Source organism: Callorhinchus milii, unplaced genomic scaffold (assembly GCF_018977255.1).
Source record: "Callorhinchus milii isolate IMCB2004 unplaced genomic scaffold, IMCB_Cmil_1.0 Scaffold1, whole genome shotgun sequence".
Taxonomy (NCBI): Eukaryota; Metazoa; Chordata; class Chondrichthyes; order Chimaeriformes; family Callorhinchidae; genus Callorhinchus; species Callorhinchus milii.
The window spans coordinates 65,264,496-65,289,231 of NW_024704742.1; the positions used below are offsets into that span (position 1 = coordinate 65,264,496).

A 24,736-nucleotide genomic window follows, 5' to 3' on the forward strand; every position below is an offset into this window, starting at 1 on the left:
TAAATTGGTCATTTTCAATCCATGACTGTTTGTGGGACATTGCTGTGCGCAATTGGCTGCCGCGTTCGCCCACAAATATACAGTCAATTCACTTTACAGTGTGTTCTGTGAAGCACTTTGGGACGTCCTCCCGACGTGAAAAGCACTATATCAAATGCAAGGATTATTATTATTATTATCAAGATCTGATTTACTTGTTTTTCCATTAGGTTAGTTGCCAGACAAATCATCAGTCTTTGTTCTGGTTAACTTCATTTTGTAGATTTGTGGGAATGCTTTCTCTCAAAAACACAATGTTCTTTTTCACAGTAATTCTCAGTCAGGATGCGAAGCTAGTGTTGTCTAAATTTTGCCAGTTCATTTTAAGCTGGTTTGTTGGGAGAATTGTGTACTGCAGAATTGACTGCATAACCCAGTAATTTCATATTGTAGAAGTATTTCTCCAGAAGGTTGTTTTGAATATTATGTTTACCTGGTATAAAGAAAAATTCTGCTAAATGTTCTTCAGTGTTCCCTAATATAGTAAATTTTAGTATTAAATGTTGTTATTTTTCTTCCTCTACTTGCTGAAAATAGTAAGATCGAAGATTGAAATTAAAGTGGGTTTGTTAGACTAACCTTTTGGAGTTTGCCGCAGTTCCTATTCTGCCCTCTGGTTTGTCAGTTGAATCCCCAATAATAGTTTATAAATAATATGAAGGTTATGTACATCATAGATAGCATGTAGCTATGCTATGCAGTTAGATCTGAAATGTGATTTGCTATCTTTGCTGCATATTTTCTATAATCAAACTTAAATTATTAAATGAACTGTTATCATTGAAATGTATGATTTTCTTTAATACAGGTGTGTGAAACATGTATTACATGTGTCATATATTATACATATATGCATATTTGTAAAGCAGTCAAGGATCCTGAAGTGGTTCTTTGCATTCTAGAGGAAGTTATTCCCTTGAATTGCAGAAATAATAATCCTTGAATTTAATATAGTGCCTATAAGCATTTAACATCTCAGAGTTTCTGTGAAGTATGGTAACTGTATTTGTAGGTGAACATAGCAGCTAATTCATACAAGCAATGTCCCATAAACATCCATGACGAGTTTACATTAGGATTAAAATTTGTTCTGGATTTAGTTTTGGGAATCCATGATGAACTTTTGGTTATCTTCGATTTATTTGTTTTTGTAGTTTGAGCAAATGCTGAAGTTCTAGTCAGGGTTTCCCTTCCGATTATCAAAACCCTGTTGGAGATTGCATGTGAATGACCTGTGATAACCTGCCATTGGTAAATTGTCTGCTGGCACATTCTATCCCATCTTAGAAAAATATATAAAACTGTTTTGTTTTTTTAAAAAAGTGACAGGCTACAGGCACATGGAAAACAATATCCTTGCAGATTTTGATGTTTCCAGGAGATGTCTTGGAGGAAATTCTTGGGGAAATTCAACTTTCTTGGGGGAAATTAGGAAAGATAAATTAGAAATCTTCAGTTTATATAGTGGATTGAGGACAACCAACCAATGACATTTTATTTCAAATGAGTTGTAGCATCATATTTTTACTGTCTCTTATTTTTTAAATTTTAAAGTTTAGCTTTATCCATCTGCATTTTGTCGAGACAATTTAGGTTTCATATATTCAAAAAATAAGGACAATAGCAAATGTAGTGTGTACGATAAGCACAGCCTCTGAATTTCTCAGCTGAGAAGGATTTTTCATCATCTGAGACCTCACACATTTTCAGGACATTTGCATCTCCATCATTTGCATCTCTTGAAAGAGGGGGCGGGGGGGCGCGGGGAGAGTGCAAGGGACAAGCCAGTGCCAGTCGAACAGAGGCATCGGATGGTGCATTTGGGAGTGAGGAGGTGGGAGAGGTAGGGAGGTGCCAGGGAGTGAATGGATTTGAACACAAATGTGAGGATCTTGAAGTTGATCCGATCAGTGATGGGGCAGCCAGTGGAGCCTGGTCAGGACTGGTGAGTTTAAAGCTCCTTTCACTTCCGGAGGACGTCCCAATGATTATAAGTTATACATTTATAGTTATCATTATAAAGGTGCCTCAGCGAAAATCAAATCTTTCAAGGATAAGTGTGTCTATCTGTGTGTCAATCTGCATTCCATATTTGATCCTTTGGTTGCAGGTGTAGCTGGAATGGGTACAGTTAGGTACAATAACAGCAAATCACATTTTGTATAGTGACTTTCACGTCGGGAGGAAGTCCCAAGACAAGGGAGGGGGCGAGGCGGAGGGACTGCGGGATGGAGTTCCAGAGGGTAGGGGCAGAGTGGCTGAAGGTCCGTCTGCCAATGGTGGGCCGAGTGAGCTGGGGGACGTGAAGCAGGTAGGAGCCTGTTAAGTGGAGGGAGCGAGACGGAATGTTAGCGGGTTAGGAGGTCGCAGAGGTAAGGGGGAACAAGACCATGTGGGGCTTTGAAGGTGAGGACCAGGATCTTGAACTGTATCCTCTGTGTGATGGGAAGCCAGTGCAGTCAGACGAGGATTGAGGTGATAGGGTCATGGAGCCTGACGCAGGAGAGGACATGGGCTGCAGATTTCTGGCACCATCTGCAGTCTATGGAGGAAGGAGATGGGGAGGCCGGCAAGCAAGGACTTTGCTTAGTGAAGCTTCAATATAATGAACGTGTGTATGAGGGTTTCAGCGAGTTGCGGTGTGAGACAGAGGCGCGGCGGGCAATGTTGTGGTAAATTCTAAAGGCACCGTACTTCAAACTGCATGCAGAGCAGCTCTGTTAAATGGCTGTCTGGATTCATTATAAGCAAAGAGTAAAGAATGGCTGTCTTAGAATCATTGAAATTTACAGAACAGGACGTTGTCGTTGTCCCATAGAGTTTGAACCAACTTTCAGACCCAGGGGTTCATTCAATCCCATTGCCCTGCCTTATCCCTCATACCAATATCTTCTGAGTTGTTGGATCAATGGAGTCCTGTAGCTCAGTGGTTAGAGCGCTCACTTCGCAAGTGACAGACCTGGGTTCGATTCCCAGTAGAGTGAAACCTTGGGCAAGTTTCCCTACTCCACATGCCTAATAATAATACCCCAAAAAATAAGTTGGTCGCTTCAATTGAAGCGCTTTGGGACGTCCTCCTGACGTGAAAAGTGCTATATCAAATGCAAGTATTATTAATCCAATCTGAAGTGTGGGATCTGTTTGTAGGACACTGCTGTGCGCAAATGGCTGCCTCATTTCGTCCACAAATATACAGTCAATTCACTTTACAGTATATTCTGTGAAGGCTTTGAGATATCTAGATGTGATTCAGTGCTATATCAAATGCAAGGAGTATTTTTATTTTCTTTGTGAAGTGAAATCATCAGTACCTCTGACTCGTCAGCTCTGGAAACCATATATATCACAAGACTTTTAGCTACAAGTGACACATGCTCAACCAGTATGATTTCAAATGGGTACCACAGTTTTTGAAGGTTGTTGGTCTTTTCTACAGTCATTTTTGAATTTCCTGATGATTGCTATGTTCTCAAATCAATTATTATTGTCTAATGTAGTTACGGCATGTTTGATGGCTAATTCATCTTGCTTTATGAAGTGCATTGTAATTTGCTATTTTTTCTTCCAATTTTCATGGCAAATGATGTAGAAATTTGTATTTGAACCAAAGGTTTAGAAGATCAGATCCCTGGATTGTCTGTCACTCATTCATGGCTTGCAATGAATTGCAATGAATGTGCAATTGCCTCCTCCCTTTCCTCCTTCAAGGCCGGTCTCAAGACCTTTCTCTTTGACCGTACCTTCAGCTCCTCTCTCAACTCTCTACCCCCTCCTCGCCCCTCCCTTCCCTCCCCTCACCCTGACCATTTCCCCCCTCCTCGCTCCCTCCCTTCCCTCCCCCTGACCATTTCCCCCCTCCTCACTCCCTCCCTCCCTTCCCTCCCCCTGACCATTTCCCCCCTCCTCGCTCCCTCCCTCCCTTCCCTCACTCTGACCATTTCCCCCCAATGCTCGGGTCCTGACCCAACTGTACAGCGCCTTGGGACGTCCTCCCGACGTGAAAGGCGCTCAATAAGTGGAATCTTGTTGTTGTTGTTGTTCCAAGGCATTTCACTCCAGTTGAGATGAGCAGAAGATCTCCAGCTTGTTTGTTCCAGTTTTTTTTAAAAAATCATCTCTAACTGCCAAACCATCTTCTCTGATCTCTGATCTGGCTTACAGATGGTTGACAGCAGGAGCAGTTTCTCTGCTATCCAGCTGGAATTGAACCTCATTAAATACTGAATCACACCTACAGTGTGAATTACATAATTGGAATGACAGGGACCGAATAGCAGCAATTCCATTTCATGCTTCAGTTAATGATCGTGAACCTTTCCAGTTTAACTGAACAGCTGATTGGACTTGCTAGTTTGTGGCTCTCCTCTTATGTTTTTTGTTGGACAGAAACTTTGAATATTGCATTATGCCGGTGTCAGAGGCTCAGTTGTCAACACTCTTGCCTCTGGGCCTGAGTATCATAGGCTCAAGCCCCGTGTCGGGGTTTGAGCTCACACTTTAGGCTGACACACAGCGTATTGCTGGAAAGGAATACTTCATTGTTAGAGGTGTTTCCCTTCAGGTAAGATATTAATCCCATCTGCCTGTTTAGGTGGGTGTTGACGATCCAATGACACTATTGGGAAAGAGGAGTGTGTTTTGTATTTTGCGGGTGGGGGGGGAGCACGGAAGGGTGATGTTGGATTGAGGGCAGGACCAGGCTCAGCATTTTTAGGACTTCCTGTATGTGTGTGTGTGTATAATATATATAATATTGTAAGACCCATAATATCTTACTGATAATGATACCATGACTAGCACCATGCAAAATGTGAATAATGGAAACTTTACATGTTACAAGCGAATGGTGAAATAAAGTTGCATGCTGTGCATCCCAAGCAAAAAATATTGGATATATTTGAAACGAACTTACCTGCACTGCTCAGCCAGCCGCGGGTCAGTCAACAAACATTCGTGACGAGCAGCCTGGTACCAAGGGAAAAGCTCGCCCTCAGCCAACTGTGTGATAGGCTATTGTGACTGTAGTGCAAGATCTCTGAGTAGAAATTTCAGACCTTGCCTTCTGTGAGTTTCTGCCTGAGTGGAGTCCTGTAGCTCAGTGGTTAGAGCACTTGCCTTGCAAGCGAGTTAACTGAGTTTGATTCCCAGGAGAGTGAAATGTTAGGCAAGCTTCCTTACTCCACACGCTGCTGTTTACCTAGCAGTAAATAGGAAGTCGGTTGTCCATCGATTGGCGAATTGCTTTTCTAAGGGTAATGATTTCTTTGGAAAAAAACAATAAATTGGTCACTTCAATCCACGACTGTTTGTGGGACACTAGTGTGCGCAATTGGCTGCCGCTTTTTCGCCCAAAAAATACACAGTCATTCACTTTACAGTATATTCTGTGAAGCGCTTTGAGATGTCTTGAAGACATATTAAGGTGCTATATCAAATGCAAGGATTATTATATCAGGAGTTCACTGTAATTCATATTGTAAATACCAAAACTTTTTTGCATTTATACAATTGGTGGAAGCCGCTGCATTTCTTGTTGTCTTTGAGTGGTCCTGAAAGCTGTGAGGATCAAATCTGTGTTTTTTTTAACCTTAAACCTGATTTAAAGTGCAGCCAAGGTTATTTCTGAAGTTGGTGATTTTTCTTATGCAGTTTAGTCACACACATGCCAGCAATGTATAAAAATTTGCAGTGTCAGCCAGACTGTGATTTGCCTTCTTAACACCGTTTTATGCAGCTGCTAATTGATAGTCATACATTGAGAGCCTGATCAAAGAAAGCTGCATAATCACTGCGCCTGACTGTAACACGGGCTGAGTTAATCTCAAGATTTTCTAATTTCAGAAGTTTCGATTGTAATGGGTTTGAAGTGCTTCATTTGACGACTTGATGCATTTTGTTGGTCTGGCTATGAAATAAGAATGGGTGAACAGGCAGTAAAATCTTAATCAGTGAGTAAATGGGCGATTTTTCAGACCATGTGTTAGTTTTTTTTTTGAACAATTAAATTACTTTGTTCAGAAAGTAGAGCCAGTGTATTCTGTGTATGGCCAGTGGAACCAAGCAAAGCTGGGGATGACCGCGGAGTCTGATACGGGAAAGGACATGGGCTGCAGAATTCTGGATAGTTACATGAGAAATTAAAGCATTTGGGGATGTTTTGTTTGATTGCTGTGTGTTTTTAACCTTCAGCTTTCTTAATTTGCGAATGCAGTATGTTAACACCTAGAGTTCAACAAGATCTGACGTTTTTTAAATTGCCTAAAGGTAGATCCTGCTGGGTTAACTAATTGCCAAAAAAGTCATACAGAAGTTGTGAATCAAAACTTGAGTTGCATTTCAAGGATATTAGACAATAGTTCAATTCCAGATTTATGTAATGAACCATCAGAAACATGTAATGTTCACCATTTTTAAATCTGAAAGTGTAATAGTGCATTGAAGTAGGAGGTGAACCTCTTGAGCAGATACAACTGTGCTGTTTATTCCTAATCTCCAAAAGGTGTGCTTAGAATGATGTACTAAAAGTCCTAAAATACCCTAACGATCATTGAAATATTTCATTTTGTGGATAAGCCTTTGGGTTTATTCTGCATTTTTATATCCCAAAATTGGAGCAAATCAATGGTAATATCTTTTTGGCAAACATTACACTTTACAGTAATTCCTGTGAAGCGCCTTAGATGTACTTTCACCATGAAAGATATCATATCAAATAGAGTGCGTCTCTCTAAAACAAAGATTTTCACTGATGTTGTAAATATATAACTACTTTTTTCTTCTCTTGAGTCCATAAAATAAATGATAAAATCACGTATTGTATTTTTGTAATCAAGCTGAGTACTGCACTAAATGATCTAATCACCAGATTGTTTAGCACCTGGGAGAACCTATTACGACTTTCCTGCGGTGTAACTTTGTTGAGTTGTAACTCTTTCGTTCGTCCCAACCGTCGTCTTACAACCAGACCATACTCCGTGGAAATATCCAAAGTAAGATTTATTGCAATTGCAAGAGCTGATTCAAGAGCAGTCAACAGTCTCTAAGAAGAGCACCGGACAGTCAAAAGAATGAGCTGCTTTTGGTCAGTTAAAGCAGCCTTTTTATCCCCAAAAGTGCTCAAGGTCGTAAAGCATACAAAGGCAATTAAAAAAACTTTATCAATCATGTAGTTCCAACGACTATTCGAATGGTGACGTCAATCGATCTATATCTGTAGACAAGGTTAAATGTCATCTACTTAATTAGTATCCATTCATGTTGATTATTATTCTTTAAAATATCAATCAAATATAATTGGCATAGAATATGTACCTGATTAATACCGTTGTCTAAAGTATACAAGATCCAATCTAAAGCTATCTAACAAGAATACAACCTTTAAAATTTATAATACAGAGTAAGAAATAACGAGGGAAGGGATCTCAGGTTAGGGGAGGATTCAGGGACGTTAGAGGCATAAGTTTATCTCCCGATGGTGTTTGTGTCAGACAATGACCTATTCATTTCAAAGTTGCAGAAGTTACTGCTTCTCTGCTTCCATGGAATGTCCACCCAGATAAGGATGCAGTTGGCATTGCCAAGTCTGAGTTTTCCCAGGACTTGTTTTTTTAATGTTTCAGCTAATGTTTGACTTAAAAAGGCATAACATTATTTCTAGGTATAAAAGATTTTTCTACAATTTCACTACAATTTCACATTCCCTCCTTTTATCATATCCCATATGATAACACCAAATTGTTGCTTATACCTCCTGCGTACCATTTTCATCCTTCCAATATTTCCTGTCCCTGTTTACTTGTCGTTCCACTAACTCTCTATTTATTTCCTCCTTAGTACAAGTCGTTGCACAACCATATACTAATTTAACTACTAATAGCAATGCCAAAATCCAAAATATCCACTCTAGTATTGCAGTTCCCCATCCATTCCGTATAGTGCCAATCCAACAGAATGGTGACCAGCCGCAACTACCCTTATGTTTATCAATGTCCCCTGCCTCATCACCTGCTTCCTTGACTTTTTCACTTTCTTCAGTTATATTTGATGAATAATCATTTATCCAGGAGCAACATTCTGGACCAATTATAGCGCATGCTCCTCCTTGAGTGGCCAAAGTCATGTCTAACGCCATCCTGTTCTGCATTGTCATTTTTCTGATGGCTTGTTGTTCTTTATTTAAACGATCAATACTCAATGATGTAGCTCTTGACATTTCTTGAAGGTTGCCTGCAAGGGCTCTTATTTCTGCTAGTGACACCTCTGTTCCATATAGTGGAACGAAGGTGGATAACAGTTCTGTATACCATTGGTTGTCGTACCATCGCATACTCCTCTTATGCCGATGTAGTCCTTTTTGTTTTAACCTTTTCATCTGTGTTACTCGAGCATCCTCTTCTGGGGTATCGCTGGTGTACCTGAAAGAAGGCACTACATAAGCTAGACCACATCTTCCGAGCCACCCATTAGGCAACCATTTGTAGGCTGTATCTCCACATATCCAATGAAGTTCATCTGGAGTTTGAATAGAACAGGAATGTGACATTAATATCACCTTGGCCAGTGCTGGTGTAATACTCTGAAGGCACTGTGATACTGGTTTAACTATTCCCTTGGCATTAGACACTAAAGGGTTCGCATCAGGGATTATTGAGTCCCCCTGGACTATCACGCTACATTTAGAGGAAGGCAGTTGTCCTAATTCCTTTCCAGTCATTAGCATATAATTGTTGTTATTGGGAGCAAAACCCTTTCTGTCCCAGTTTTCCAGACACCATTCAAAAACTGGTACTATCTTAACCTCCATGCTTGGTGGCATATCATCACATCTAATGCAGTCTTCGGAGGGGTTTGTTTTATCTTCTTCCCCTTGAAAACAGGTGATGGGTGTATAACGACTAGCTTTCATATTAATACTACAATTATTTCTTTCGTTGGCTGTCAGGTAACATAAATCACAGTCAGTAGAGGCAATAGCCATCATTGTTATACCGGAACCTACAGAGCGAGGCTGTGGCATGCATATCACCCTTCTCGTACTGTTGTTGGCATATTGCCTTACTAAGCCCAAATACTGAAGGAACAAATTCTCCTTCTCTGAGTGTTTTTGATAATTAACCCTTAAGTGTTTAGTCATGACCAGGTTATTATTAGTTTTGGCATTCCCATCTAAAAGGTCCATTTTAGCTCTAATTCCTGTATCCTTTTTGCATGTCAAGTCTCCCAATCTGGTATATTGCATGTTACAGCATCCCGTTTGTAATGTAATACCAGTTCCTGTAGTAAACCTGCAGGAAGTTTCATTTCTGCGGCTACAGTTAGTGTTACCATTCTGACTTTCCAAATAAACCAATTCTTCTTCATTTCCCTTACGTATCGACACTATCGCTAACAGTTGTTGGAAAGCGTCCCCTGGTTCTAATGCTAAAGTTTGGTTAGTCAGGTTAGTAAACGTCATGTACACGTCCTTTCCATGTGTTATGTTTACACAACATAATATCATTATGTATACGTAAGTCTTTTGCAGTGGTTCAATTGAACCCATTTCTCTCGTCCTTGTAGCTTGGCAGCAGTCGGTGTTGTTAGCAGCACTTGAAATGGCCCATTCCACCGGGGTTCCAATTTTTTGTGGGTCCAGTTGCGAATCAAGACGTAGTCTCCCGCTTGTATCCGAGGACCAACGTCCTTCGAATCTTCCGTCTGTCCGCCTCCCTCCTTGTGTAGGTTCTGGACCTGTGAATGATACTGCTGCAAGCTTTTTGTTAGAGCAATCACATAATCATGTACTTCGCTTGTCATCTCATAAATGTTAGAAGGATTATGTTTCTGGGAAAAAGCCCAGGGAGTTTGCAATGTTTTTCCGTATAATATTTCAGCCGGAGACAGCTTGGTTTGCCGTTGTGGTGTGACTCTCATTTGGAATAAGAGCCATAGGTAGAATTTTAAACCAGCTCAGTCCCGTTTCTTCAGACAATTTTGAAAGTTTGAGTTTCAATGTTTGATTAGCCCTCTCCACCAATCCTGCAGATTGAGGATGGTATGGACAGTGAAACTGCTGTTTGATGTTTAATTGGTCACAAAGTTCTTTGTTTATCCGGGCTGTGAAGTGTGGTCCGTTGTCTGAACTTATACAACTGGGAATTCCAAATCGTGGTATTATTTCTCTTAATAAAATTTTTACAACTGTTTCTGCAGTGTTGCAGGTAGTTGGATAAGCTTCTATCCACTTACTGAATACATCTACAATTACTAGACAATATTTGTAACACTGAGTTTTTGGCAATTCAATGAAATCTAGTTGAATTGTATCAAATGGCCCTGCTGGAAGAGGAGTACGGCCTAGGGGGCATGGTGTTCCTTTTCCAATGTTAAATTTTTGGCAAATTAAACATCTTTGTATTACCTTTTGGGCGCTTTGGTCAAATAAAGGGCTCCACCATGATTGCAGTAATAACCCCACCATTCCCTCCTTGCCAGCATGCATTTGTTGATGAACAACATCAACTAACCATGGTAGTAAGCTAAGTGGAACACAACACTGTCCGGCCGGAGTTAACCATACTTTTAAATTGTCATCATATGTACATCCATTGTTTTCCCATTCTGTTATTTCATCTGTAGAGGCCTCTTTTTGTAATGAGATAACGTCATCTAAAGTTGGCATCTTTTTTACTTCAGAATCTGACTTTATCCCTGCGGATCTTTGAGCCATATTCGTCAATTTAGGAACAATTAATTTTTGCTCTCGAGATGCCAATTTAGCTGCTGCATCAGCTCGTCTATTCCCATTGTCAACTGCTGAAGTCCTGGTTGTATGTGCTGCGCATTTAATGATAGCTAGCCTATTAGGTAGAAGTATGGCTTTCAGTAAATTAACTATTAAAGTCTTATTCTGTATGTCTTGGCCTGAACTGGTTAGGAAACCTCACTGTTTCCATATGTTCCGAAATCATGGGCTACCCCAAAAGCATATCGGGAATCTGTATACATGTTAACGTCTTTTCCCTCTGCCAGTATGCTTGCTCTGGTAAGAGCAAACACCTCTGCTTGTTGTGCAGATGTTGGCTCTTCAAATGCTGCTGCTTCTATCTCCATTTCCCCTGTCACAATAGCATAGCCAGATTTTCGTTTCCCAAACTCATCAATAGAGGAACTCCCATCAACATATAATGTTAAATCGACTTTGTCCAGGGGTATATCTGTTAAATCATCCCGTGGAGACGTAGTGTGCTGTATCACTTGAATGCAATCGTGATTTGCGTCATCTAAATCAGCTGGCCGATGAGAGAGGAACGTTGCGGGGTTAATGTTTGTGCAGCAAACAAAGGATAGCTGAGGATTGCTGAGTAGGGCTGCCTCATATCTACTCTGTCGTGCCATAGTTAAATATTGTGTCTGCATTTGGCATAGTAATGCTGAAACAGAATGTGTCGTATGTACCACTGTGCTTGAGTTTAGTGTAATGTTCGATGCAGCCTGTAAGCAAGTGTATATAGCTGCCAATATCTGAGTGCAGTGTGGCAGTCCTTTAGCAACAGCATCCAGTTGCGTGCTATAGTAGGCTACTGGTCGCTGTCGATCACCATGTAGTTGTGTCAATACCGCAGTAGCGCAAACCTCCAATACTGTCACATAAATGTGAAAAGGTTGATCGTATAATGGTCTCCCGAGTGCTGGTGCTGTTGCCAATACCGCTTTTAATGTGTTAAATGCCTCTAATTCTTTCTCAGGTAATTTGTATTGACTGTCTGTCAGAGTTGTAGAATAGGGTGTTAATAATTTAGTGTACAGTGTAACATTAGGTATCCATTGACGGCAATAATTGAGCAACCCCAAAAACTGTCGCATTTTAGTGGGTGTATTAGGAGGTGGCAAAGCTAATATTGGCGCTATTCTTCCTTGTTCTAATTGCCTGGTATGTGCCGATATTATTACTCCCAAAAATTTTACCGATGTTTGTCCTATCAATATTTTCTGAGGTGGGACAACGTACCTGAGATTCTTTAACTCGTTAAGCAATTGAACGCTGCCTTTCTCGTTTGCATCCCTGCTGGAACTAGCCAACAACAAATCGTCAATGTACTGTATTACCGTAGATCCCTCTTTTAACTTAATTTTTCGTAACTGTGATTGTAGTGTTGTGGAGAATATGGTAGGGGAATTCACGAATCCTTGCAGGAGTCGTGTCCAAGTATATTGTCTTCCCTGGAAAGTAAATGCGAACAAATACTGACTAGATTTATCCAACGGTATAGAAAAAAATGCATTCTGTAAGTCTATCAGTGTAAAAACTTCAGTTTCTGCTGGTATCAGCGAACAAATAGTGGCGGGATTTGGTACTAGGGCATACGCTTCTTTAACAATTTTGTTAATAGCCCGTAAATCTTGCACCAGTCTATAATCCTCATTCTTTTTGAGTACTCGCAGTATTGGCGTATTGCATGGTGATGAACAAGCGACAAGTACGCCTTGCTCAAGAAATGAAGTAATTAAAGGCTTAATGCCTTCTTCAACTTCCCGTTTTAAAGGATACTGCCTTATTGATGGAAGTCTTTCTCCGTCTTTTATCGGTATTTTAATAGGCAGAACATTAGTATACCCTAACTGCATTTTGTCCACTGCCCATACTCTACTGTCTATCCCCTGGGGAGATGACCGTGTATGTGAAGCATGTTTGTTTAAAATACCAACAACTGGTATTGGTGACCAAAATTCTACTGAGACTGTGTTTTTAACTTGTATTCCACTATTGCATGTGTCTGCCCATAACAGAGCATCATGGACCATTATCCCCAAATCTTTAGCGTGGTAACCATCTGCCACAGATAATGTTATGTGTGGTGCAGTTTCATCATCCTGTTTCCATACATAATGAGGCACCGTAACTATCAATGCTGATCCTTGACTACCAGTCACTACCCCGTTAATTTCTACCGTCTGTGGAGTCCCTAACATTTGTGAAAAGTACCTATCCAACTCTGTATCTGTACCCGATGCATCATAAGCGAGGGTAATGTGTGGTGTGGGCGGCATATTCTGCAACAGAATGTCATGCTCTGTGAAATCTATCGCCCACCATGAAGCGTGTATGAACTGTGAATACACTGTTGCCGTGTTATTTGCATTAATGCTAATCCTTTCATGATTGCATTCAATACTTAAGTTCAGACCGCATAGTAAATCTCTGGCCAAAATGTTTACATCCAAATTAGTGGTGACCACAAAGCAGTGTTCAACAGTAACGTCTCCGTACGTGGTTACCAACGGTATTGTGTTAGCATAATTTTGTAGTATTCCAGCAAAACCTGAAAGATTGGTGGTTTTGCCGTTTGTTTTAAAACCGAGTTGTGATTGAATTGACGAACATGTTGCTCCGGAGTCCACTAAAAATGGAACTTCCCGCCCTTCTACTATGACTGTTAGAATGGGTTCTTTCACAGCAGCATTTGTTAGTAGCAACATGTTTCTATCCGCCCGTCAATCCTCATGTGGAAAAGGATTGCCGGTGGTGAACTGAGGTCTCTCTCTATTTTGCGGTGGCTGGGGCATTTGCGGCTGTCCGCCGTGGTACCAATTATCTTGTCCCCTTTGTCTTTGTGGAAAAGAATTTACTTCGCCAAATGTATACGGCATGGGGGGTCCTCTAGGTTCGTAATTTAGTTGAGGTGGTTTCGGTACGTATGGTATTTGCCCACGGGGGAAAGGACAATTTTTTTTTAGGTGGCCTGGGTACCCACAATTATAGCAAACATATCCCAGGGGTATTGTATACTCCGTTCCTGCGTTATACCTTTCATAATCTTGTCTATTTTCTGACTCAAACCCACCATTCCCTGATGATGTTTTTTAGCATGGTGCCTGTGTCTGTAGTGGTGTTGTTTTTCCTCCCTGTTTGTGTATTCCGCCTTTACTTTAATTTCTTTATTTTCTTTTAATTTTTGTTCTAAATTATCTGAAGCTGTCTGATCCCAATAGTACCGAATTGACCTACCCATTTGAGCCTGCGGGTTTTCCTGCCAATTCATGTTGTTGGTTTTAACCATTTCAGCTACTTTTGCTGGAACTGATTGTAAAACCAAAGCATTATATTGTGGCGATGGTTGCCCTGCCAAATAAGTTATGTCGTCGGAGAAACTGGCTACCACTGAATTGTTCTTTCTTTTTTCACCTTCTTCTATCCATTTTTTAATGGCTAACTTAGTTTTTAACCCTTTTCCGCAGCCTCGTTTTTTCCATATTGCATTTTGTATTTTTATTAGTTTTTCCAAATCCCAAGTACCTCCTTGAGGCCAACCTTCCAATTGCTTGCTAGCCTGCCCAGACAGTAGTCTGAATTTAGTCTCGTATTCAGGATATAATGTACACATAATTTGGACCGGATCCTTTGGGCTATTTGCTTTGTCAAGTACGGTACCCATTTTTTAAAAAAGATTTTTACACACCGGTGTATTCCTGTAATTTTGGCTCAATAGTTGTCAAAATTGTCTTTCTTCATGAATTTCACTAAAACACAACTTATAACACACGATACAACAAATAACAAAACACAAATGAATTACACTAAAACACAACTTATAACACTCGATACCACAAGTAACAAAACACAAAATCAATACTATAAAACGTCACTCATTACCCAATCAAATTTTTGAATCGTTCAAAACTACAAATACGAATGCGTAATGGATTAGTTTGTCTAGCGATTATCAAATTCTCCCCGGTTTTCGAGCTACAAGTCGTTCAATACTACCATACCATCACGAACACGTAATGGATTAGTTTGTCTACGACGAACTCGTATTCTCCCCGTGTTTTCGAGCTACAAATCGTTCAAAACTACCATAACGCTACAACTGTGTAACGGATTAGTTTGTCTACCGTTGAACTCGTATTACACGTCGTGTGCTTCAAGCTACAAATCGTTCAAAACTACCATACCGCTACAAATGTGTAACGGATTAGTTTGTCTACCGATGAACTTGTATTGCACGTCGGGGAATTCTGTGCCCAAAACAATAATCAGCTAAGACAAATGCGTCAATTGTTTAGTGATTGGTTTGAGTTACACAGCTTTTAGAAAAACAAATTTATATTTTTTTAGTAACGTTTCCCCAAATATATTTTTCACTTCCAACGGATGTATATTAACGGTTCTGTTACTGGGTCTCATCAACAGTTACTTAGGTTCGATAGTCGTGGGTTACATTTGTTAAAAACAACATGTGAGAAACCAAGGTTTTACAGATAATATATCTCACCTTGTTGGCCTGTTTCTCGGATGCTGTTCTCGACAACTGCTTGACCTCTTATTCGACTCCTCGTTCCTTGATGTAACGTCTTGAGACCCTGCTCGCAGCGCCAAATGTTGAGTTGTAACTCTTTCGTTCGTCCCAACCGTCGTCTTACAACCAGACCATACTTCGTGGAAATATCCAAAGTAAGATTTATTGCAATTGCAAGAGCTGATTCAAGAGCAGTCAACAGTCTCTAAGAAGAGCACCGGACAGTCAAAAGAATGAGCTGCTTTTGGTCAGTTAAAGCAGCCTTTTTATCCCCAAAAGTGCTCAAGGTCGTAAAGCATACAAAGGCAATTAAAAAAACTTTTATCAATCATGTAGTTCCAACGACTATTCGAATGGTGACGTCAATCAATCTATATCTGTAGACAAGGTTAAATGTCATCTACTTAATTAGTATCCATTCATGTTGATTATTATTCTTTAAAATATCAATATAATTGGCATAGAATATGTACCTGATTAATACCGTTGTCTAAAGTATACAAGATACAATCTAAAGCTATCTAACAAGAATACAACCTTTAAAATTTATAACACAGAGTAAGAAATAACGAGGGAAGGGATCTCAGGTTAGGGGAGGATTCAGGGACGTTAGAGGCATAAGTTTATCTCCCGATGGTGTTTGTGTCAGACAATGACCTATTCATTTCAAAGTTGCAGAAGTTACTGCTTCTCTGCTTCCATGGAATGTCCACCCAGATAAGGATGCAGTTGGCATTGCCAAGTCTGAGTTTTCCCAGGACTTGTTTTTTTAATGTTTCAGCTAATGTTTGACTTAAAAAGGCATAACATTATTTCTAGGTATAAAAGATTTTTCTACAATTTCACTACAATTTCATTACAATTTCACTACAATTTCACAACTTGATGGCACATATTGTAGGCACAAATTCACTGCTGTGTTGTCAGGAAAAGACATCTTTATTTTTGACTGGTGAGATAGTGCTGTGGAAAATTTCTGTTGATTGCTAAAATGTTCTTGTATTCAGTATGATGGATCAACACCATATAGTTCAAACATAAAATAAACTATTTTGTTGTGTTATCATCCCCACAAAAGTATCTGCTGTCTAGCTTTTCTCAAACTTGTGTAATGACCTTAACTGTGTGCGTCTTCATGGATCACATTTACTGTAATTTTCTTGATCTAATGAAGTATGATGGTACAAAAAAGAACCTAAAATATTGCCAATTGTTTTTTTTCCCCTAGAAAGTAGTCTGATTATCCGTTGTACAAATTTGGGACATCCTCCCGGACAGTCAGCAATTTGGACATGAGCTGAGGGTTGGGATCGGGAGGGGTGTAGGACAGGGAGGGTAGGAGGGCGGTCGAAGAGGAGAGTCTTGAGATGTACCTTTAAGGAGGGAAGTGCGGAAGCAAGGCAAAGGACTGTGGAATGGAGTTCCAAATGGTGAGGGCAGAGAAACTGAAGGCCCGCCTGCTCATGGTGGAGAAGGCCGAACTGGTGACGTGAAGAGAGCTGAGCGGAGGGAGCGTACAGGTTGATATGGCATTATCAGGTGACAGAGGTAGGAAGGAGCAAGGCTGTGGAGGGCTCTGAAGGCGAGGTTTTGCTTCCTTTCATTTTCGATTGTGCAGTTTCAGCTCTAATATCAGTAGCTGGGGCATTATAATAAACCTGTCACCACCAGCTGTTCGGAAAGCACTAGTAGTGCAGAATACATTGATAAATTTCCTTTGGAGATTAAATAGCTGATTGCTGAGCTCGTCACCCCTTGCAGCCTTTCCATTAGAAATGGCAGCGTTGTTAATGGATTATTACTAGCATATTAAAGTATGAAATTGACCTAATTTTTTGAGTCGATGAGAATCTTTTTGCATGATTAATATGGTTCTTTTACAGCTTGGGGATGGGTGGAAGTGACTTATCTGGTTGTGAAGCACAATTTCCTGTCAAACGTTCAAATGTATTGTTATCCATTTTTTTAAAGAATGTGGCTTGGTAAAACAGCCTAACCTCATGTGGTGACAAGGCAGATGTACTGTGACCTCGTAAATGTGGAAATATAACCCTCTTGCTTTCATTGTTGAGTGCTTATGCACTAGTTCAGTCATCAATGCAGTATCCTATATTTGGAATGCTGTATTACTGGATTTATTTCACATCTGCAAATGACTCATAATTAATTTACAGGATTTCTTCCAAATCATCCTTAATTCATAGGCTTACTCTCATAGTCTGCCATGACGATTTTGTAATGAATGTTCCGCTGTTTTCTTTTCACTTGAATAATCCCTCGTAAATTCTGGATCCAGATCTAGAAGTTCTCAGGTTTGACCTCTGATTGAGTTGGCTAATCTCAGCCAGGGACATAATATCATTGTTATAATAATAATAATAATAATAATCCTTGCATTTGATAAAGCGCTTTTCACGTCGGGAGGACGTCCCAAAGCGCTTCACAGAACACACTGTAAAGTGAATTGACTGTATATTTGTGGGCGAACGCGGCAGCCAATTGCGCACAGCAATGTCCCACAAACAGTCATGGATTGAAAATGACCAATTTATTATTGTTTTTGGTTTTGGAGGGATTATTATTAGGCTCTGTGTGGAGTAAGGAAACTTGCCCAAGGTTTCGCCCTGACCTGCCTGGAATTGAACTCAGGTCTCTCACTTGCAAAGCGAGTGCTCTAACCACTGAGCTACAGGACTCCACAATAGCCTTTTATTATGATAGCCTTTGGGCAAAGGAAGAGAGGATGAAATCAGCTAAGTTTCCCCACACATGATTGTGTGACATAAGAGTAAGGCACCAAAAGTTATTTGATGTTTGTTTGTTTCACCACTGTTCATATTTCATAGTTTGTGTGTACCAGCTCCTCTGTGGGTAATACTCTCACCTCTGAGAACCACATTGGGATTTGAACTTCCATAGTCTAGTCTGACACCCCAATGCACTGCTGGGGATGCTCCGCATTGGTGAAGAAGTAATTTTCGGATGAAATATTAAACTGAGGTATCGGCTGCCTGTTCAGGTGGATGTTAAAGATCCCATGGCACGATTCGAAAACAGCAGGTAGTTTCTCCCAGTGTCCTGGCCAACAACAACAAATCACATTTGTCCTTAAAAACTTTCAACTTGTCCTTAAAAATCTCTCCCATCCAACATGCCCCGGTTCTGATGAAGGGTGGTGGACCCGAAACAGTCTCCCAAATAAGTTGGTCATGGCTGTTTTGTGGGGGCAAAGCTGAATGCAATTTAGCTGTTGCATTTGCCTACAAATTATAATTAATACACTTTGCAGTGTATGCTGTGAAACATTTTGTAACATCCTCCTGACATGAAAGGCCCAATACCAAATGCAAGGATTATTAAACCAAATACAATGTTGATTAGTTTTAAGAGTATCATTGTTCTTTCATTGAAGGTTTTATGAATTTTATCAATGTTAAAAGTAGAATTTTACTGTACTCTTAAGTAACCATTCAAAAATCTTACCATGACTAATAGTTATTAGAAATGCACAGTACACTGCACATATTGTGCCACTTTTACTGTTTTCTGCCTCATTAATTTTAGTGGGACAATTCACAACTAATTCTAAAGAACCTTGAAACAAAAACCAAATTAAATGTGGTTTAGAACTGAGCTTTTTTTTTACTCTCCCTCTCCACCTCCCTCAGAAAACAGTTTAAAACCTATTTTAGTAAAATTAAAATCTAATCCCTTAGAAGTTCTGTGGTGACCACCTACGAATATGTAGAGGGCTGTTACTCAGTGGAGCCCAAATTATAAGAAGCTCTATCTCTGCCTTCACCCTTGCCTCCAGGACCACTGCTGTCCTGACAGAATGTTTGTCAGACATCAAATCCTATGAGACCTAACTTTCTACAGTTGGACGTCAACAAGACCGAGGCTCTCCTGATTGGTTCCCATCAGGGCCTCCACTCCTCAGTCACTGACAGGATCACCATCCAAAGGTGCATATTCTTACAAATCAGTCCAGAACCTTGGCGTCTTGTTTGGCTCAAGTATCCTTCTTACCCCATATCCATGCCATGTCCCACTCTACCTTCCCCCACCTCCTCAACATCGCTCAGCTCTGCCACTGTCTCACGACACAAGCTGAAACCCTTATACTCACATTCATAATATCCAAGCTCAACTACACAAACTCACTGCTTGTCGGCCTCTGCAACCCCTCCCTCCTTAGGCTGCAGATCATCCAGAACTCTGCATTCTGTGTCCTCTCCTGCACCAGACTCTGTGACCCTATCACCCCCATCCTCTCCAGACTCCACTGGCTCCCCATCACACAGAGGAAACAGTTCAAGATCCTGGTCCTCACCTTCAAAGCCCTCCATGACCTGTCTCCTCCCTACTTCTGTGAACTCCTAACACCCTATCAACCTGCCCGCTCCCTCCACTCAGCGTGTTCCGGCCTGCTTCACATCCCCACCTTGCCAGCCCCACCATTGGCGGGTGAGCCTTCAGCCTCTCTACCCCCACCCTCTGGAATTCCATCCCACAGTACCTCCACCTCGCCCCCACCGGTCTCAAGACCCTCCTCTTCGACCGTGCCTCGGTCACCCCCCTACCCTCCCCACCCTCCGCCTTTCCTGATCCCAACCACCAGCTTGAGTGAGGTTCCTTGACTGTCCAGCACCTTTGGACATCCTCCCGATGTGAAAGGTGCTATACAAATGTAATTTCTTCTTGTTGTTGACCACAGAGTGAAATATGCAGAAGAATTAGTATGACTAATTTTGCCTCGGGCACACATTCAGTGAAGACTAGAAAACTGAGGAACTAGTTTCAAAATTCCCAGGAGAGAATTATTCAGCTTGTGCTTACTGCTGCTCATCTATGGGTGATGGTACAGAAAAAATGAAGCTATGTAGTGTGATAAACTACTTCAGTGTGACCTATTGTACTGAATGCCGCATAGCCATCATTTGCAACTATTCCTTGTGGTCTTTGAAGATAAGGAATTGAAAGAATCAAAAGGAAATCAACAAAGTATGTCCATGTCAAATTCTAAATATCTAGAATTGAGAATTAAAACAATAGCAACCAATTTTTTAATGACATTCATTCAAAGAACGTTTAATAGTCATCTGCAAAAGCTGCACTGAACTTTTAAATGGTGTATCCTGTGCTTTGATCTTGCATGATTAAGCTAAGTTTATTTTGTTTGATGTCTTCTGGTTGAATTTCCTGAATATTGTGCTTTCTACCCAATCTTAATTAGGGCACTGCAGATATTTTGGTCTAGTGTATCAAATTAGAGTTGCATTTGGCTGACTTTTTGGGGGGGACCGTGAAGAGGTTAATGCTCCTCTATATTTGTGCTATATATAGTTTTTGTTCCATTCCAGCTATATCTAGGACAGCTCCTTATATAAAGACGGGAGACCGAAGCTGCATTATCAAAAGCTGCGTTTATCATTGGAGTACTTGTGCAGTATGATACCAGGGGATCTAATGATCGTTTTTCTCCTCGATTGACCTAAAAGCTGAACCCAGCATTTGTACAACAATTTGCATTTATAGTGCCCTTCACATGGGTGAAGTCTCGGATTGGTGCACAGATTCCAGAATTCTATGCAGACTCCATTTCTGTACACTGTTGGATAGCTGTTGTTTTCAAATTGGAAAGTTATTCAGATAAAGCTGTTAATTTTATGTTTTAAAATGTTTTAAGTTCATACTTAGTTCATACTTGTTTCTGAATATAAGACTTCAAGATTGTTAGGTTCATGCACCTAAATTGGATGGTGTGATATTGAAAATTTATAAGGGATTAAAGGTGATTTGGAATGTTATATTTCTTTTATTGACATTATTTTATAGAAAATCACTTTCATTCATTTTTAGAACATTATGTAAGAAATCTACAAAACAAGCAATATTCAGATTGAAAAGATATTCTGATGAAAATGCTTTCTGCCCATTTGAACTAGTTCTACTAAAATACCAGCCATACCTTATTTGCTTTATAGCATTGGTAGATCGCTTTCGGGGGTCATAATTGGGGTACATAGTCAATTCACTTTGCAATATATTCTGTGAAGTGCTTTGAGCCATTCTCAACAAAGTGATAAGACGGTATATCAAATGCAAGTATTATTCTTATCAAGTAATTGCTTTAAATGAATTCAGCCTCCTTCTTGTACACACACTTCTGGGACTTATTCCAGTTGATTATCCTCTGCATGAATGCTTACTGGTATCTTGTATACTTACCTAGTATTTTCCTAAACTTGTCTTCCACAACCTTAAGATTGTGCCATTTTTACTTGTTGCCTTGGCTTATTGGAAAGTATTCCAGGTTTATTTTCTCTATTCCAATAAATAACCAGTATAAATCTTTAAGGTCCTCCTTTAGTTGGGAATGGTGTCTCATCTTATCCAGTAAATCATTCCTCTTAACATAGGATAGCTTCTACTCCTGTAGCTCAATGGTTAGAGCATTCGCCTCTCAAGCGAAAGGTTTCCCAGCAGGGCGAAACCTTGTGCAAGTTTCCTTACTCCAAATGCCTAATAATAATAATCCCTCAAGAAAAAAAAACAATAATTAATTGGTCACTTCAATCCACCACTGTTTGTGGGACACTGATGTGCGCAATTTAGCTGCTGCATTTTGCCCACAAATATACAGTCAATTCACTTTACAGTATATTCTGTGAAGTGCTTTGAGACGTCTAGAAGACATGAAAAGCGCTATATCAAATGCAAGGATTATTATTACTCCATCTTCATGGCCTAGAAGTGCTTGTGTTGTGGTTACAAGAACTATGCAGTATTCCAGATGTTCTTGAACATGACTTCTTGAGATTTGAATTTATCTGATTCAGTATTATAGGCAAGAATTCCATTTAATTTATTTATGACTTCGCTGTTTTTTAACACAGTGAATAGCCATTAATACTTGTGTCTTTTTCAACTATCCGTTGTCAGATTCTGTCAAATTCCAGCCATCTCCTCCATTGAATACATTTCCCAATAGAGAGGAGTCCCCTCTGAGTTGCAGTATATGTGTTTCATGTAGAATGGCTACAAAGCAAAACTTGTAGTAGCTTGTGAAATAATAATAATAATAATCCTTGCATTTTATATAGCGCCTTATCAAATACGCCTTGAGACGTGTCAAAGTTCTTCATAGAATATATGTAAAGTGAATTGACTGTATATTTTCTGGGTGAAACGTGGCAGCCAATTGCGCACAGCAGTGTCCCCGAGCAGTCTTGGATTGATGTGACCAATTTATTATTTTTTGAAGAAATTATTACCCTCAGAAAAGCTACTTACTGCTAGGTAATTAGAGGTGAGTGGAGTAAGGAAACTTGCCCAACATTTCGCCCTGCTGGGAATCAAACCCAGGTCTCTCGCTTGCAAGACAAGTGCTCTAACAATGAGCTACAGGACTCCACTTGAGATAGCTTGAGATGCTGGCAGTTCTATATTTCGCATATATACCCAAGATGACTCCAATGGAGTTTATTTCAAGCAAGTAGATGAGAAACTGCCTTGGTTACGTTCAACCTGATTATGGCTTGTTTGCTCTTTTAACGTTTCAACCAAGATCACTCTGCGGTACCGCATCAATGTCCGTTGCTAGGTAACCCGATAGCTTACGCAGGAGCATAATTATTTTTGTCTACTGAAATTTGACTTAACAATTGGCAGGTTTACATTTTATCTGAGATTGCATACTGAAACTGATTCAGTTTGAACAGTTGATACTCATAGATCCATTCACCCTTTTGAAGCAATTTTCCCTGGCATCTCTTGGGAAAGATAAATATACACATGCACCACCTCAAGTGAAGGGCAACGAGGAAATTAAAATTGTCCTGTGCAGTTGCCTCATTTAAGAGCCATTTCTTTTACTCTTCTACAACCACTTTGTGAGCAATATATCCAGGCTCTAAAGCTCCTCTGAACATATACCAGCATAGGTCCGGGGCAAGGAATTTTAAAGGGTTTAAAAAAAACTAGACATGTTCTTGGAAATGAACAGGATTCTGGGTTTTTAGGTGACCGACAAATGTGCTGAAAAGTTATTTTGGAACTTTGGTTTGGTGCGGCTGGATGGATCAATGGCCTACTTCTGCCTGAATTTAAAGAAATATTAAAATCTATTTATTGCATGTGATTTTTATTTTGCTGGGGAGGGTTGCCTATTTTGCATCAAAAGAGAGAAAATCAAAGAAAATTTAAAAGAATAAATTTAGTGAACAGTGTTTTATAAATGTGCCATAGATTTACACTTTCTGCCCATGATAAAGGTAGGTAGAGAACACAGTAGAACTCTAAACTGCTCTTTCATTCTCAGAACGCCAAATGCTGATAATCCTTGTACTTGACATCATGCTTTTCACGTTGGGAGGCCATCTCAAAGTGCATCTTGGCTTGTTTTGCTGATCGATAACTTACTTTGGATGCCAAGAAGGTGTCCTAAAGGATGTTGTGTGTACAAGTCATCTTAACACCATTGAAGGTTTCAAAGGTCCTAGGTGAGCTTTAGCTGCAAGTGCCAAACAAAAAAGAATGTGAAATCATTGTGCAAAGTTAAACTGCTTGTTATTTTTCTAAAAGTAACAAATAACCTTAAAGGAATGGTACTTTAGAATAAGCATTGGTCTTGATTCAGTAAGAACTTGAATGCCATGAATAATTAAAATGTGGAGTTAATGTTTGCTAAGATCAAGCGCAGAACTTGTGCAGACGGTAAATTTACTGGCTAGCATTTAATTATTTTGATTAGGTTCAATGAAGTGGAAAATAGTTTTCTTTCACATACTTTGTAAAGATTTTCCTGTGTAATGTACCAATAAATGCCAGCATTATACAGAGGGTGCAATTTACAAAGATAGTACCACAAAAAATCTGCCTTAAAGAGGAGAATGTGTCATACAGTCCAATTCTACAGTGATGGATCAATAGCTTCAGATATTAGACTGTACTCCTGTTCCCCAATTAAAGAAGAAGCATTTTCTCAGTTTACCTCATTGTGCTCCTTCAGAATGTTAAACTACTCTATTGTATTTCCTCCCAATCTCTTTACTTTCAATGGGGGGGGGAAAGTTGCAATTTTTCCAGCCTCTCAAACACACCATAGAAATTTACATAGAAACATTGCGATTGACCGCACAGAAGGAGGCCATTTGGCCCATGAATTATGAACCTGACATTTTTCAAAATGTCTCAAAATATCTTCTTAAAATCCACTGTCAGCAAAATGCTGACAGTAATGTAACTATATACAGGTGCCCTTGGCCTCCCACAAACATTACCCTCTTTTTGTGCTATATGATCCTAAATTCACAGCACAGTTAGGAATCTTTGAATATGAAGTATAGTTATATTGCACAATGTTCTACGATAGCATTTCAGTGTGAAGATGCACTCACTTTTTCAGATCAGTATTC

At 39.9% G+C, this 24,736-nt stretch overlaps 2 protein-coding genes across 6 annotated transcripts in view; one reads left to right on the top strand and one right to left on the bottom strand.

Annotated features, from left to right (window-relative positions):
• The window catches only part of zfyve28 (zinc finger, FYVE domain containing 28), a 92,243-nt gene that overhangs the window by 2,373 nt on the left and 65,134 nt on the right, over nt 1-24,736 (top strand). The gene's annotated exons all lie outside the window — the stretch shown is intronic.
• LOC121850587 lies at nt 6,881-15,624 on the bottom strand. Its single transcript, XM_042343069.1, has 3 exons — nt 15,294-15,624; nt 12,029-12,240; nt 6,881-9,783 (listed from the first exon to the last, which is right to left on the bottom strand). The coding sequence occupies exon 3, from the start codon at nt 9,578-9,580 to the stop codon at nt 7,781-7,783; it is 1,800 nt and encodes a 599-aa protein (XP_042199003.1). The 5' UTR covers nt 9,581-9,783; nt 12,029-12,240; nt 15,294-15,624; the 3' UTR covers nt 6,881-7,780.

What these genes read in the sequence shown, in the direction of transcription:
- LOC121850587 (XM_042343069.1), bottom strand. Translation starts at nt 9,580, where the DNA reads ATGGGTTCAATTGAACCACTGCAAAAGACTTACGTATACATAATGATA.